Source organism: Aptenodytes patagonicus, chromosome 17, assembly GCF_965638725.1.
Source record: "Aptenodytes patagonicus chromosome 17, bAptPat1.pri.cur, whole genome shotgun sequence".
NCBI lineage: Eukaryota > Metazoa > Chordata > Aves > Sphenisciformes > Spheniscidae > Aptenodytes > Aptenodytes patagonicus.
This window is the reverse complement of record NC_134965.1, coordinates 13,685,338-13,701,770: the sequence shown is the minus strand read 5'-3', so window position 1 is coordinate 13,701,770 and position 16,433 is coordinate 13,685,338. Positions and strand designations below refer to the sequence as shown.

General features: G+C 41.0%; 1 protein-coding gene across 4 annotated transcripts in view; it reads right to left on the bottom strand.

Moving 5' to 3' along the window:
* The window catches only part of PITPNM3 (PITPNM family member 3), a 147,625-nt gene that overhangs the window by 59,446 nt on the left and 71,746 nt on the right, over positions 1-16,433 (bottom strand). For all 4 annotated transcript variants that reach the window (XM_076354776.1, XM_076354780.1, XM_076354779.1 and 1 more), the window contains exon 4: positions 14,246-14,293. In XM_076354776.1, the coding sequence (XP_076210891.1) occupies positions 14,246-14,293 (48 nt within the window). The remainder of the gene's footprint in view (positions 1-14,245; positions 14,294-16,433) is intronic.

Sequence of the window (16,433 nt, the reverse complement as noted above, 5' to 3'; positions counted from 1 at the left end):
GCTTTGCAAACAACACACTGAAGCCCACCTACTCACACTTAGCTTACAGGGTTCTGCAATCGGATCCTGGAACACTGATTTCTCAGTGAGAAAGAAGGAGACAAAGAAAAACATCAAAATTCTGATTTGCTGCTGTCTCTAAGAGGTATTCTGCTGGTCATTGTGCTTCGTTTCCAAACACAAGGACAAGAAAGTGACTGCTGGTAGTCAGCATGGATTTACAAAGGGAAAATCATGCCTAACCAACCTGATAGCCCTCTATGATGAGACGCCTGGCTTGATGGATGAAGGGAGAGCATTGGATGTTGTTTCTCTCAACTTTAGTAGGGCTTTCAACACTGTCTCTCATAACATCCTCATAGAGAAACTGAGAAAGTGCAGGCTACATGAATGGACAGTGAGATGGACTGAAAACTTGCTGAACTGCCAGGTTTAAAGGGTTGTGATCAGCAGCACAAGGTCCAGCTGGAAGCCAGTGACTAGTGGTGTACCCCAAGGGGTCACTACTGGGTCCAGTCCTGTTTAGCATTTTTATTAATGACCTAGATGATGGGACAGAGTGTACTCTCAGCAAGCTTGCAGACAATACAAAACTGGGGGGAGTAGCTGAAACACCAGATGGTTGTGCTGCCATTCAAAAGGATCTTAACAGGCTAGAGAAATGGGTTAAAAGGAATCTCATGAAGTTCAACCAACTGAAATGCAAAGTCCTGCATCTGGGGAGGAATAACCCCACTTAACAAGTACAGGCTGGGGACCAACCATCTGGAAAGCAGCTCTGCAGAAAAGGACCTGAGGATCCTGGTGGACAACAAGTTGACCTGGACCCAGCAACGTGCACTTGCAGCAGAATGCCAGCCGTATCCTAGACTGCATTAGGAAGAGTGTCTGTAGGTCAAGGGAGGTGATCATTCCCTTCTACTCAGACTGGTGAAAAGACATCTGCACTTCCGTGTCCAGATCTGGGCCCCTTAGTGTAAGAAAGACATTGACTCACTGGAGCAAGACCAGCAAAGGGACACAAAGATGATTAAGGGACAGGAGCACCTGACATGAGAAGAGGCTGAGAGAGACGGGTCTGTTTGGCCTTGAGAACAGAAGGCTTGGGGTATGTGGGGGAAATCTTATCAATGTGTGTATCTGACTTGAGGAAGTAAAGAAGATGGAGCCATAGTCCTCTTCATGATAGTCAGTGAAAGGACAAGAGGCAATGGGCACAAAGTGAAATACAGGAAATTTCATTTAAATATAGGAAAGAACTTTTTTACTGTGAGGGTGGTCAAACACTGGAATGGGTTGCCCAGACGAGTTATGGAGTCTCCATCCTTAGAGATATTCAAAACCTGACTGGACACAGCCCTAAGCAATCTGCTCTGAATGACCCTACTTTGAGCAGAGGAGTTGGGCTATACAATCTCCAGAGGTCCCTTCCAACCTCAGTCATTCTCTGAATTAGAAGACATCGGAACACAATATTTAGGTTTTTCATGGCCTTCAAAACATAGCAGTTCTTTAAAAATTAGTACCTGATGGCCACTATAACCCACAAACCAGATATTTGGTAGGATGCTCTCTTTGAATTTCTAGCAGTATTATGAAAACTCCAGTTTTACAGCACACAGCTGGCTTTTTTTAAAAGGCGCTAAAAAGAGAGTAGCAAAACTGAAACCTGATGGTTTTCCATTTAGAATTTAAAACATCTATGATGTGATTGCTTCTGCTACCATCTCAATTTCCTAGCAGTGACTTTTTACTTAAGACAGGAAACAGATAACGTATACAAGTAAACCCGAGAGGAAGACTTTAACACCTAAAACATTGTCAAGTTGAGTTTATTTGTTTAGTCTGCTAGCAATCTATGAACCAACCAATATTGACCTAGGAACAACAAATTAATTTCCTTTGAAATACAAACTCTACTGATACCTAGACCAGTAGAGATGATTTCTGCTTTATCTGTTAAATGTGCTCCTATTCATGAGTTTTCCCACTAATTTCACAATGCTTGCTTCTTTACCTTATATGCCATTGTTCTCCAGAATATTAATTTCTTTTTAAGATACAGAATATAAAAAGCTACAAATTAGTTGCTGTTTATTAAAATGTGCCAAATGGCAAAATTGCCATGATTTACTGCTAAGTCCAGCATCTCAACCTCTGCCTAAACATAACCACTCACGTAGTGAGAAGCAACAAAGGCCAGCAAAAGTTCTTTATGAGAACTACGGCATGGTCAAACTATGCCAGTCTTTCGTTTAAAAGAAAACAATTACAAACTAAAAGTGCCAGGCTGTCTTTAGACAATACCTTTTATTCCTATACCTCAGTGGACTTAAATAGAAATTAAATATTGCAACATCTCACTGAAGGAGAATTACTTCAGCTGAAGTTGTGGGGGTCAGTTCTTTGGGGAGGGCAAATGTGCTTTTCCCTTCTACAGACAGTGATCAAATTCCAAACAAGACGTGAATCCTCCTACCTCCGTAACACCTCCTCCTCCCTCTCATGGGGGGAGGAGGAGGCTTTGAAACCCTTCTGAATGTCAACACCAGAAATTTGTGATTTAAAACTTCAGCTGACTGCAGTGTTGCAGCCTTAAAATTCTACTCATCTCACAAAGGTTAGCTGTTCCACGAAAAACTGGGAGGCCTTCCTCCCTCCATGACAGATACAAGTTGTAGGAGTTAATGAGAGAGGATTGTACTAAATAATAATACCAAAGTAGTTCACTGATAGCTTTCTGGATTTAAACACATTTTCCTCTGTTTCTTCCACAATGTCAGAAGAAAATAAATGCATCACATAATGCTACAGATAACTCAGTTTCCTTTTTTTTTTTTGGCATTCTGAGTTCACACCCTGTTCGTGGTTCCGCTCCATTTGACATATGTCTATAGGTAGTCTGCCAGACCCTAAGAGAGCGGACTGTAATTTTCACCTCGCCAAGAACACTGATTAAGCAGGGTCTGGCCAGGTTATTCTAAAAGCACTGAATTTAGTCCAAAACACATTTCGAACACTCTCTACTCTTCTGCATTAGGATTGAGAGCTAATTCTACAGCAGATTCTACCACCATCATTCCTTATAGCTACTAGAAATTTATTTAACCTCTGTGGGTACGTTTCTCCATATTTAAAAGCAAGGTAATTATTCTTGTCTTTCTGGCAGGCAAGGATTTAAAGGATTAGCCATTTAATACTTCTACAAAACAAAACAATATAACAACAAAGACCAAACCACCAGAAAACAAACCCAACAGCAACAACACACACTCATAAACCCTGAACTTCCACCAAATGCAATTGCTTTCTGGAAGTCTCTGCAATTTAAAGCAGCTTCTAATTAAAAGTGTTGTTTCCAAAAGCCTGTCCAGAAGACTCACTTTTTTCTGAAGGTCATCATATGAAAAAGTGTCAGTTTAACACCTAAGCTCACAACAGAACCAATACCACAGAAACATTAGCTTTGTGTCATGAGAAAGAATTATTCAGGGCCATGAGGCACCACCTTATACTGAATCCCAGTATTTATCTTCAAGAGAATACTGAAACAGGAAACCCAGGACTCCTCATCACATGCTCACAAATCTCTTTGGTTATCTATACAGTGCAATGCACTAGACAAAAATACTTCTTCCGATTACTTGTGTGCTGTTCCTTTGAAAAACTTGTTCTGAAGATATGCTTTTAGAAAGCAGAGAGGGTGGTTTGCTTTTTTCCTAATGCATCAAATGCCAGGTTGGAAGATAGTTTCTTGCTTCACACACACAAAAATGTTATAGAAAACTGGACACTAGGATTCTAGGCATTGTTTTAATCACAATTTCTATTCTATTGTTAAAGTAGCCCTCTAGCATAAAATTGGGCTTCTTTTAAAACTGCTTTCTCACTTTGGCTGACAAAAAGAAAGAAAAAAGCATGATATCAACTTGCAGTATTAGAGATTACAGAAATGATGACGCACGGATCAGTCTATGGAAGCATACAAGGTATTCTTTTATTTCAAACATACCAATGTGCACAGTTCTACTGTCTTCAGAACACTGTTACACTGCCAAAAGGTCAGGCTGCAGTAACGCTATAACGTGTACTGTATTTTTTTGAAAATCTGCACTTAGAAGTACAGTTTTAACATAAAAAGAATGAGAAGATCTTTAAAAAAAAAAAAAGGCTAAGGCAAAGGGGAGCCAGGTGTTTTTTTGCCGATTTGCAACACAAGTCAGGAATTTCAATGGATAGATCTTCAGCAGTGTGCTGCCCAAAGAAACAAACTTGCCTGAATTCAAAGCAGTCCCACAGTGGGGGAGGCAGGGGCCTCTGTGTCACACGTGTGGCATGTCTAAGGGGATCAACACATGCCTTTATTTGAAGAGATGTGCTGATTATATACTTTGGAAAATAAGCAGATTTTGGGTCTACGTAGGTTCAGTTTTATTGTTTAGGTTAAATATCAGAGACTTAAATAACTGGGGGACTTCTCTGTCATGATATCAATATAAAGGGTAAGACTATTCAGCAGCTAAAGCTCTATAGGAGACAGAAACAGACAGCATGACCTACTAGAGAAAATGACAGAAATTTAATTAGGCACTGAAATGAAACTGATTACAGAGAAATTACGTGTTTTACTATTTACTGGAAGGGCTTTAGTGAGGTAAAATAATAACATGGTTTTGCTGGACCGAACCTCTCTGATGACATTATCAACATTTTACAGATTTTTCCAGCTGTCTTGATTCATACCATCATTATACCAATTTATACTAATTGTATCATTATGTAAATTGCAGTAACAAAAAAGATACTCAAATCCCGTACAGAGTCAGAAACCAGTGGGTTGTAATAGCTTACATTGTAACAGCTAGTGATGCAGTCAGGAAAGGTCAGGGTAGGATAAGATTAAAAACCTTCTGTTCATTTGTTTTGTCTTGTTTTTTAATTAACCTGCAAACACACCAGCTACAGAGTCCGCTAGGCTTCTCAAGTCTGGCACAAGGAGAGGAGACACAGGAATAGGAGAACATGCTGAAATCTCATTCCTCAAGAAGGTCCGCTCCTCTGCAGGCACTCAAACTAACTGATCAGTAGTGGGTAGATAGTAGTAGTGGCTAGTTCCAACTGCTGTCCTAATGCCCAAGTTTACAAAAGCAACCAGGTCTCCACACACACTGAGAGCTTTCAAAAACCCAGCCTTTGTTTTAATGCTTTCCTGGGAGCAAAACACTTGAAGAGCTCAATCTAAACACAGCTGCTGAGCCACTCTACACAGCTCTGGCTCATATTACTGAGCAGAGTGAATTCTTCATGCTATTAAGTGAACTTGGCCTAATATCATTGCATTGGTTTCCTGCAGGTTACAAGTCAGAATACAAATTCCTAGTATCTTTTTGCCCAGATGCTTTCTCAGCCCAGGCAGCATGGCAGGATGTAAAAGTCACAATCAGTTGTTCTGCTTCTAAAATGCAATGACCTCTCTCTAAAAGGGTAAACAATCTTGTCTCTGCAGATGGGAGCATCTTTTCCAGAGCTAGTCTGTGGAATTAACTCACCTATCACAAAACTCTGGACCTCCCACTCCCCCTGCAAAATGCTCTGCCTGTCAGAGAACAGAGTTGAATGTACAGTAGCATTGCAATAAAAAAAAGAAAAAAACAAAAACAAAAAAGAAACAAAATTCTGCTAAATCACAAAACTATCTTGCACATAAAACTCCACTGTGGACAGAAAGAAAAAACTGCATGGCATATGATGGATTTTAGCTACAACACTTTACCACACTCATAAAGGCAGTCAGATACAAAGGAAGAAAATGGTGTAAACCCACTTTGGGACAGACTAGTGAAACAGACAAAGAACAAACTACTGGCTAGGATGTAAGGTTTGGATCAAATTTTTGCTTCAGTGTATGCTTCTTCTATGGTACCTAAGTGTGGTGGGTTGACCTTGGCTGGATGCCAGGTGCCCACCCAGCTGCTCTATCACTCTCCCTCCTCAACTGGACAGGGGAGAGAAAAATGTAACAAAAGGCTCGTGATCGAGATAAGGACAGGGAGAGATCACCCAACAATTACCGTCATGGGCAAAACAGACTCAGCTTGGGGAAATTAATTTAATTTATTACCAATCTAAATCAGAGCAGGGTAATAAGAAATAAGAACAATCTTAAAGCACATTCCCCCCACGCCTCCCTTCTTCCTGAGCTCAACTTCACTCCCAAATTCTCTACCTCCTCCTCCCGAGTGGCACAGGGGGACGGGGAATGGGGGTTGTGGTCAGTTCATCACACGTCTCTGCCACTCCTTCCTCCTGATGCACCCCAGAATACAGTTTGCCCTCTTGGCTGCCAGGGCACACTGCTGACTCCTATTGAGCCTCCTGTCAACCAGCCCCACAGACTCCTTTCTGCAGGGCTGCTCTCCAGCCACTCCTATCCCAATTTATTCTTGCGTCCAGTGTTACTCCATCCCAGGTGCAGAATCTGGCATTTGTTCCTGTTAAAATCCATGCCACTGATGATTGCCCAATGCTCCAATCTAACCAGATCCCTCTGCAAGGCCTCTTGTCCCTCAAGAGAGTCAACAGCACCTCCCAGTTTAGTATCATCAGCAACTATATTACAGGGTCACACAGGTAACTCATAATGAATTTCTAAATCTGGAGAATTAACACAAGAACAAGCTTAATGCAGCACAGAAAAAAAAGCTGGACATATATAATTTCATAACAGTAACTTCATTAATATTTTACAATAGTCCTTCACACTGCTCTACAAAACCCCCAGAGAACACTTCCTGCTTCCTCTCACTACATACTACAGTGTTTTGCACTTTTGCTAAAAAAGGCTGTTGCTCCCTATAGATACTGGAAGAAAGAGAGAGAAACCAGTCTGAATATAACATACAGTCTGTAAAACATTACAGCAGTGTTCTCAAGTTTTTGGCAGCCAGCAGTCCTTTTTTTATTCTGTCTATGCATCAAGTAGTCTCTATCCACTGCAAACAGGCAGTGTGAGAGCAGCACATTTGTGTTTTCTTTTACCAACCTTTTCTTTGCTACTCTCATTTTCAGCCTAACTTCCTGATTTTACCCTCATATTAGATCAGAATATATCACCATTTCCTGCTTCCTGAGTTCCACGAAAATTAAGAAGTTAATAAAAGAAGCAACATAAAAACAATGAGCTTAGTTCTAAACTAATACGCCTCTTCTTAGAGAACCAGATTATCCATAAAGAGAGTCTAATATTCTATCGCACAGGTATTCACTCCACATTTAACACCACTTCCACTCCAGTTTTATTTCCTCCACACAGAACATAGATGAAAAAATAGTGAGAGGTTTTAATTCTCTACATCTATAATTCACTTACAGCAGTGAAAAACCCCATATAGCCATGCTGTGAATCAGGAATACCAAAATCTGCACATATTTCTGGATTAGGCACCGCTCAGAAATCTTCCCCAATAAGAATTTAATAGCAGTTAGAAGGTCTTCCGGTATTTTCAAATAATTCTGAGATAATATAGAAATCAGAGGACAGAGTACAAACCTCTCCTCACCCCCCTCTCTGGAACATTCTGGTATATCAGAATAATTGAATCAGTTCCTTTACAGAATCCAACAAAAGACCTTTCTTGACCTGCCTTGTCTGTTCAGTCCCTACACTCAGGCTCCAAATCCGAGTCAGGTCAGAGATTTATACTGTTACGCTATTGATATTTTAATGGCATACAGTCAGAGATGAGGGTTCCACAGAGCTGGTTGTTGTACAAACAGAAAACACAGTGAGAATCTTCTAAGGGAAAGATTCTGGAAATATTATTACTGACTAGAAGCAAATCCTACCCTTTGAAAACAAGGATGCCTTTTTAAAAGTGTTGCCATCTGTTAAGGTGTCACACCTAGACTGCTCTTTTCAAGAACAATAGCAACTAGAGTCCATGTAAGTGGGAATAATCCATGTTCATTAAAAGCAAGCTCACCTGGAGTTCTTCACAGCTGTTTTAGCTTGGTTAGTCACACAGCAGACCTATGTGATGTGAGGTGAGAGTAAGCATGGCTGTGGGAGGGGGAGAGGAGGAGCCATTCGATCCCAGTAGCTTTTGTACCTTGGCAAACTCAGCAGAAGAGTAGAGGCCTTTCATTACACTCCCAAAAATTTTGTGACACAAAACACCACTTGCTCCTCCTCAGAGCAAAAGAACCCAAATCACAAGAAACAGGATTGTCACTAAACCTGATCAATCTACACCCAGAAAAAAAAAAAACCACCCACTTTGCACCAGATATGAGGTTGACACTTTGCTTGGGCCAAGGAGAGACAGTCCACATTTAGGAGACAGACAAGTATTTTCTAAATGTTTTTAATGATGAAGTTTTGCTTGAAGCTGTTTCAATGTGCTTCAAAGGTCAGAATAAATGCCAGAGGGAGAGATGATCAAGCAGAAGACTGCAGAGACAAAGATATGTCAGCAACTAACACGCAGCTGGGCTATTTATCACACAGACCCACTGCCTACCCTGTGACCCTACCACTCATCTGACGGTTATGATGCGTCTGTCAGACATGCATGGATTTCTCTCTCACCTGTACCCACTCACTGTCATTTAAACAGATTTTGGGTATTTAACATCATCCTTGGAATAATATTCTCGGTGAAACACCAAAGAAAACCATTCACATACTAGAAATATCCTGTCTTTTCTTTACTTCTCAGTAAATGACCAAAATGAAACCGCCTGTGAAAAAAATAGGGCAAGACAACACATGGAATCTCTCTGTGATGTGAAAGGTCTATCAGACTTTAGTTTATTTACGTGTTTCAGTTTCTGAGCTATGACAGGTCTCTCACCTGCGCAAACAGCACAGTAATTTGCAGGCAGTGCTGCAAGGCAGAATGTAAAAAGCTGCTCTTGGCTGTAATGAATAAATTACATAGAGCAATACTGCGGCTCCTGATCGCAAGCCTGGAAAAATGAAATGAAGGGTGGTGTGTTTTATGTAAGAACATGAATGAATGCATCCCTTCCGATCACTCAGTTCGGAGTAGTCAGGACTACTCAAGTGACAGCAATGCATGCAACTCAGCTATATGGTTTGAAATCTGTACTTCCTGTGATTCTTGTCCTCTTCCACTAAATCTGCTGGTGTAGGTTTTGCAAAGCTGGAATGGTTAGGAAGCCTGACACAGACTGAAAAGATAAAACTGACTTTGCAGAAGACAAAAAAGGAAAAGGCTTTATTCATCATAACACAGTCACTCAGAAAGCCATGTGGTGCAGGAAACACAGACACACTTATTTGGCCAGGAAATTCTAGCTCTATTTGGCAGGAACACGTATACAGAAACACTAACCCACACACCTGTGCACACCTATCTAACCAGAGTCTTGCATGCATGCAAGTTCTCAAGTAGCAGAGCTGCCTCCAGTGCAGATGCACAGGACTGTTCTGTACTGAGGTTGTACCACAATATTAGAACAGCTCTAGTGATCTCAGTGCTGTCACATTAATTTCATGCCTCCCTGTCCAGATGAAATCCAGACTAGGAGACAAAATGGGACTCTGATAAAAATTGGCAGTGAAATGGGGTTTAGCTGCCTTCCAAAATACTATGGAAATAGCTCCTATTTCATAGCACCTGCCAGCTTGAAATGCAATAGTCTCTAGTACCCCTGTTTTATTTAAAATAAAAAAAAACTAAGAAAATCTACTAGTTGTAAACTGCTACGACAAACGAGGGTTATCCCAGACATCATCTGGGCTGCTTTGGACTATCAAGAACTGCATCAAACATGGTCAACTTCTACCTGCTCCTACCTCTTTCCCAGCCTCCACATACAAAGCCAACAACAGCTCTTCCTCCTTTCAGTTCATGCAAGGTTGGACACAAAGTCCTCCCCTGCACACCACCCCGCATTCCCTGGCCTTACTGACAGCAGGGACGGCAAGGAGCCCTCACAGAGACACTGTAGATGGACACTTTTAACAATCTGCCACTCATATCACAGATGAAGACTCAGCAGTCCCACTAAGCACACTACCAGACCATTACATTCATGCCCTGAGCAGCCACAGCTCATGACTCCTGCAAGCTCTGGGAGACCAGCATTATACAGCAGGGTAGCTCAAGCACAGGTTCTCTGATAGAATCAGACCTGGCTCCATGCCTCAGAACATACTGCATCATCCCTCTCTTTGGCTGCAGTTCTATCACAATAATCCGGAGGAGAGGGGAAGAAGGGTTGCAGGTCCCTGGCTCCATATTTGTATACCTCCCAACTCAATCTCAGTTTGATATCCACCAAGAACCCACCGTAAATATACCCCACAGCCTCTCCAGAGGTTTATCCATCAAGTATTTTTTGCCAGGAAAGGAAGATCTCTGCATTTGGAGAACTTTCATACAAGAGCTTTGGAGTCCCTGTAGAAAAAGCTTTACTAGTGTTTTTTACAAGAAGAGGGGTTGACCTCAAACATCCCTGCTGAACCCTCCTCGGACAATACAGTGCAGGCACAGGTACAATCCTTCCAGAAGCCAGCACAGCAAGGTAACTCCATTGCAATAAATCAATGGAGAAATGGATACATGCTGAATGTCCATAATAAATATTAGCATTTGTTTCTTTTATTATCAATAACATGACACTAAAAGAGCGTTTTTCAGTGCTTCCACCTCAGTAACATCTCACCTCTGACACTGTTGTACTATCTCTGTTTCGCATACTAACAGAAGTCATCCACAGCGTGCTGCGCCCAATATAAAGAATATACAAAGGTGGAAGACCATGAAGGCCACTGGCCCTCATCATTTTGAATTATCTGCAAAGAGGACAATCACTCTTGCCAACTGAGTGAGCCCAGAGTAGAAAGCGCAGAGTCATCCTAGAGAAATAAATCAGATGCTTCAACCATTATAATGTTTCTCTTTAATCATGTGCAGTTTCAAATGGTGTTGTACTAGATGATCTTTAAAGGTCCCTTCCAACCCAAACCATTCTATGATTCTATGAACTCAGAGAAAAGGATGCAGATATAACTGTTAGCCTCCAGTGACTGGATCAACATTCTTCTAAGTAAATAATTTCTTCTCTTCCTTCCTCTCTTGTTATCTTACATGTGCCATAAAGGAAACAGCAGCAGAATTTATCCAGAGATCTCCTAAGAGGGAGACTTTTCAAAAGCCACCAAGTCCTATTTCCTAATGTCTCTGTCTCCTCAGTACCTTTCTCATACAAAATTCTACTGGGTTTAGAGTATTCTACTGTGGAAAAGTGCACTTCTGGTTAAAGTACAGCAGAAGAAACTATATAGGAATGCAAGCAGATAGGTTCAGATAGGCAGCATCCAAATGCTGAGAATCCACCTGAAACAATTCAGGTTGACAGTAGCAAAAACACTGGTTTAGGATTGTCTCAGGCGCTTCATTGCCTAACATGCAAATCTGCCTTCCCTGAACAGTATTTATTTTCAGTGACTGTTTATTGCATCAAGTGAGATATTATCACCTAGTCTATCATAACCAGACTGTAGTGTGAAATGACGCTCATAAACCTTTCCCAGGTACAACAATAACCATATTTTGCCACTAAAGACACTATTCAGGTCAACAGCTACATGACTATTACTAGTCATCGGGGGAGTGCTTATGATTCAGAATTGGCTTGCAAAGATGTGGGGAATCTCTCCTAAGCTATTCCTGTCAAGTACACCTTTCAGGCAACCTAAAATAACAAAGCAAAACAAAACAAATCTTGGGTTACCAAGTTTTCTAACTCTTTTGTGCAAGAGACAGATACACACTAACAGCAGAACTCCTGCTCCTCAATACACTTTTTGCACTGAGCAATAGCCTCCCAGATAGCTCTGGGCAGCTCAGCTGAGTAGTATAAGCACAGGGCTGGATAATTCAGCATTCTGGAACAGCAACAGCTGAAATATGGAAAGGGGAAGGAGTACTTTCATTAAAATAACAGTAATTTTTAAAATGTTCACTTTCCCATTTCCTCCCCAGGGAAATTTCTTGACATTTTAATATAAGCTCTGCTCAGAAGTTGTAATCCAGGCTCTGACAAACGCCTTTCGTAACTTTCTACAGGTTTGTAGTCTGATACCAGCAACAGAGGTATCAGGGATGGAAAGAACAAAATTAATGCTATTATATTCCAACTGCAACAAGCCAAATTAAAAGAATACACGTCTCCCATTCTCTTTGGGGGGAGAGAAAGCAAGAGAGAGAGAGGCTGAAGTCTTGAAGAAAGAGTAAACCCTCTCAACCCAATCTCAAAACTGAAAACAGAGAATTGCATGTCTAGATGAAAATCTGAGACAAAATAGCATCCTGGAGACACATCCTGTAATCTGGGGCTAACTCAGCCAACCTGGAATACCTGGTAACCTCAGTTAAAACAGGACCAGTGTCTACCATCTAAGTCAACTGATTTAATGACTAGGGAAAAGATTTACCAAGTATTTCTGGAGACTGAGACATACACTGCTACCGCAGATACCAATGAGCCAGCATCTCTGGCACAAATTGTTTTGGACTCGAATTCCCACAGGAATTGGTATATATATGTTGCACATGTTCATCAGTGACTTACAGACACATCAAGCAAGCTGTGTGTCTCTAGCCTTGCCTGAAATAACCCATTACCCAAACAGTCTCTTCATATGGAGTACATCAGATCTCAAGATCAGCCATCAGCATGAGAAGAGCGCCAGGTGAAAGGAAAAGCTCAGACAGTGATTCAACACCCCAAATGAGCCATGAAAAGCATCAGTTCCATCCCTGACAAAAAAAAATAAGTAAATAAATATCCTGAATCTAGGAGAAAAGAATTTGCATGATCGTTCCCAAATTTCTGAGAACATGAGGTACAGTTCAAACCTGTACTAAGAATCAAGCCAGGTCCTCTTTTATTTTTTACAGACCATTTCAAACATCCTTAGTATTTTGCCATATTAATTACGGAGGAATTTAGAGTAAAAACAAGAGAACTTCCTTTAGGTACAAAGCATAAAGTGGTGATAGTCCCCAAAGAAAACTGTTATTTCCATTATAGCACTCACATGAGAAATTATGCTGCTTCTTGCCATCTGCTGTACTATTACTAGCCATTTATAATGACAAATCCATCATGAGAAATATGTTCACATGAATGCTGTAACATATGCTTTCTATTAACAAATGATAAAGAATATTGTAATACACTGCAGATGCAGTTTCACAAACTGCACTGTTTAGAGGAAAATAATGGCATGCATCACTGAGCCCAATCCTGCTCTGGAAGCCACAACATGAGATAGTGCCTGTGTTAACTTCCACACTGTTTCTTCATTGAATGAGTCTTACACACACACGCTACCAGATCTTGTACATGACAACTACAGAGCGCTGGAGTAGAAACAACACACAGGGTTTAGCCAAGGATCTAGACTCCAAGTGCTCCTCAACTCCAATTCTCAGACCAGGCCAGATGAGCTGGGCAAAGCATGATTTCCAAAGGGGAAGGGGTTAGCACAGAGTAACAGCATGTGCTTATGAACACAGTCACAAGAATAGCGAACAGACGTTTCACTGTGAACTCAGTGAGGGCAACCGACAATTGTTCCCAGAGAGAACTGTGATGAAAGAAAACACCCTCATTAACACCATTCATTTCTATAAGCCAATTTGCTCTCTTTAGCAAGCCATGCAAAAGCACAGAAAGATCAACAGCACAGTGACACACAAATGCACTCCTAAAAGTGGGGCACCAGCAGCAAAGGAACACTACCAATGCCAGGCATCGCACTACTTTTCATTCCTACAGCACTCAGAAGCTTTAACAGCAACACCTCGTGCACCTCTTTAAGCAGAGACGGGAGAAGTAGTCCAGAGCACAAAGCACTGAAGGCTTCTACGCTCCAAATCGAGCCACATTGTACTGTCCTGTACAAGCTATCATGTATACCAGCATCTTCATCCTCCAATGCTCCACCTCTGCCACTCTAGCAAATGCTATAAGGCGCTATCTAATGTATTATGTAACGTTACAGGCACTTTCTTAGTACATTTTCATAATCCACATTGAAAATAAATACATTTAAAACAAAACTCAAAAGAATCCTGGTCCCTCCACACCCATCTCCCTCCTTGACATAACGTAACACCAGACTTGTGCTGGTTAACATTTCTATTCTATTATTATCTCTAGTTGTTGAACAGCCTCGGTACAAAGAAAAATGAGAACTTCAACTCACGTTGTTTTTCCTGTAGAAAGGCAGATGAGCAAAACGCAGACTCTTCACCTGCAAAAAGAAAAAAACACAATGTGAAACAGGATTGCTTTACATGGACATCAAGCTCTTTACTTTTTCTACTGTATTGCATTAAGCATTTTGCAATTGACGACTATACTTATTTCTAAAACTCCCATTGGCTTCAGTGGGAATTGCTCAGCGTATGACACACTTGAAAACTGCTCTAATCCATTCATCAAAATGGTTAGTGTATAAGCCAGATTTTACTCTTCATTTCAAGAAAGGCATCATAAGCAATGAAATTGTAGCTAGGAATCTATTTGATTACCTGTAGCATTAGCCACTGAATCTCTAAATAACTAAGAATTAGCATAACTTATCTAGCAACACAAAACAGATTCTTAGTCCAAATATTAAATTAACAGTGCTTTTAGGAATGTCTCTGTGTTTCCATTCCCTCCCACAGTCCACCTGTCCAAGGAAAGTTGCAAGTACAAAGGGATTTTCTCAGATCTAAATACAAAAATCTAAAATACAGAGACACAAGGATACGGGAATAGAAGGGCCTTTCGTTTAGTTTGTGCATATAGATAAAGGCCTCCTACAGCACTCAGGCCATTTCTACCATGGAGGGTAAACACCTTTGCCATCATTCCACCACTACAGAAATGAAAGCCCAATGGTACCATCCCACAGCTACCATCAGAGCTGGGATGGGAGCACATCCCAGCCCAGCCAAAAGCAGCACACTTGCCCATGAGTTTTCTCACTTTTACCCTTCCAGTTCTCTTCCCCATCCTACTGGGAGGGAGTGAGTGAGCAGCTGTGTGGGGCTGAGCTGCTGGCCAGGGTTAAACCACAACTATCACCAAATGTGATAGAGGGGACACAAATATTCCTCAAGTTTTTTAAATTTAGGTTGAAGAGCTTTTGTAGAAACAAAAATCTAAGCTTTCTTTCAGACTCAGTACCTTGCCTCAAACTCATGTATGATCTGCAAGATGAATGCTGAAGAGTTGAGATAGTCATACCCATCTGCCCCTCAAAAACTAGTAATTGCCAGGATTAGTGTGACTCCAGACAAAACCCTGCTGTTTAATGCTTTCATGGCGGTAGCAGGGGGGAGTAAGAAAAGTTATTTATCACAAGTTTTTCAAAATTTGACCCAGCGTGTGAACATTAAATACACTGTCATTTTCTCAGGTTTTTCTGAGCACTGTTGCAAGCTGCTCCACAAAGTACTGAAACATTTATGGAATCCCATACTACCACTGAAATAATCTGCAAAAAAATATGAAGTACCCCCCCATAGTCTGTTTTTTCTTTCTTTCCTACAAACTTGCATTATTTCTAAAGCATAAACATTGCCTTCATTTGTTCTCTGTTGAAGTTAATGGTAATAGCCAAAAGAAGGAGCACTGTGCCAGTTTGTAAGTCACAGACTTTTACCTGTCTTGACGAAAGGCCAACAGGGTTGATAAACACTAGTACCCCAACAATATTGCCTGCAATATTTTCATGATATTTTTCAGGTAAGTGTTTGATAGTAATTTCTTTTTCTTTCTCCTTTTACATATTCCTTGATCTTGCACTAAACTTTCATAGGGATTCCATTAAGATGTGAGAATACTATTGTCCTGTTTCATACACTTCAATCAACAGAGACCATCTTAGCAGAGTACTACCACAACAGGGATTGTTCAAATATAGTAAACTACTTGCTACAAATTCCCTTTCCAGCTTAAAGATAAGGCCTCAAAAGCCCAGCAGAAACCAGCAAGCAGAATGGAGTAGAAAGTGTGAAAAGTGACTAATAAAACAAACAGGTGGTGCATAATCATTAGCCAGCTGGGAGCTAGAGTCATAGTGGAACAGTTCTGAGAATGCTGTTATCCTCACATTCAAAGCTAAGAAGCAAGAAGCTACAGTGCAAACTACTGCCAGGAGATATGGGAGCTGGCTGAATATTCCCTACCCTGCCTCGGTAATGGTGAGAGTGAAAGCTCTTTTGAGCTTCCATCCAGCCCTACATTTCCGAGTCCGTGCCTAGTCTTTCCTGTGTTATCCTATTTGGCAGTAATCTCCTGTCCTTTCTATTCCCTCAGTCCTCCAGAGAATTCATCACCTCCACGTTGCTGCAGTATTGTGTGTATGCAAAAAAAAAGGTCCCTTTACTGAGAGAATTCAG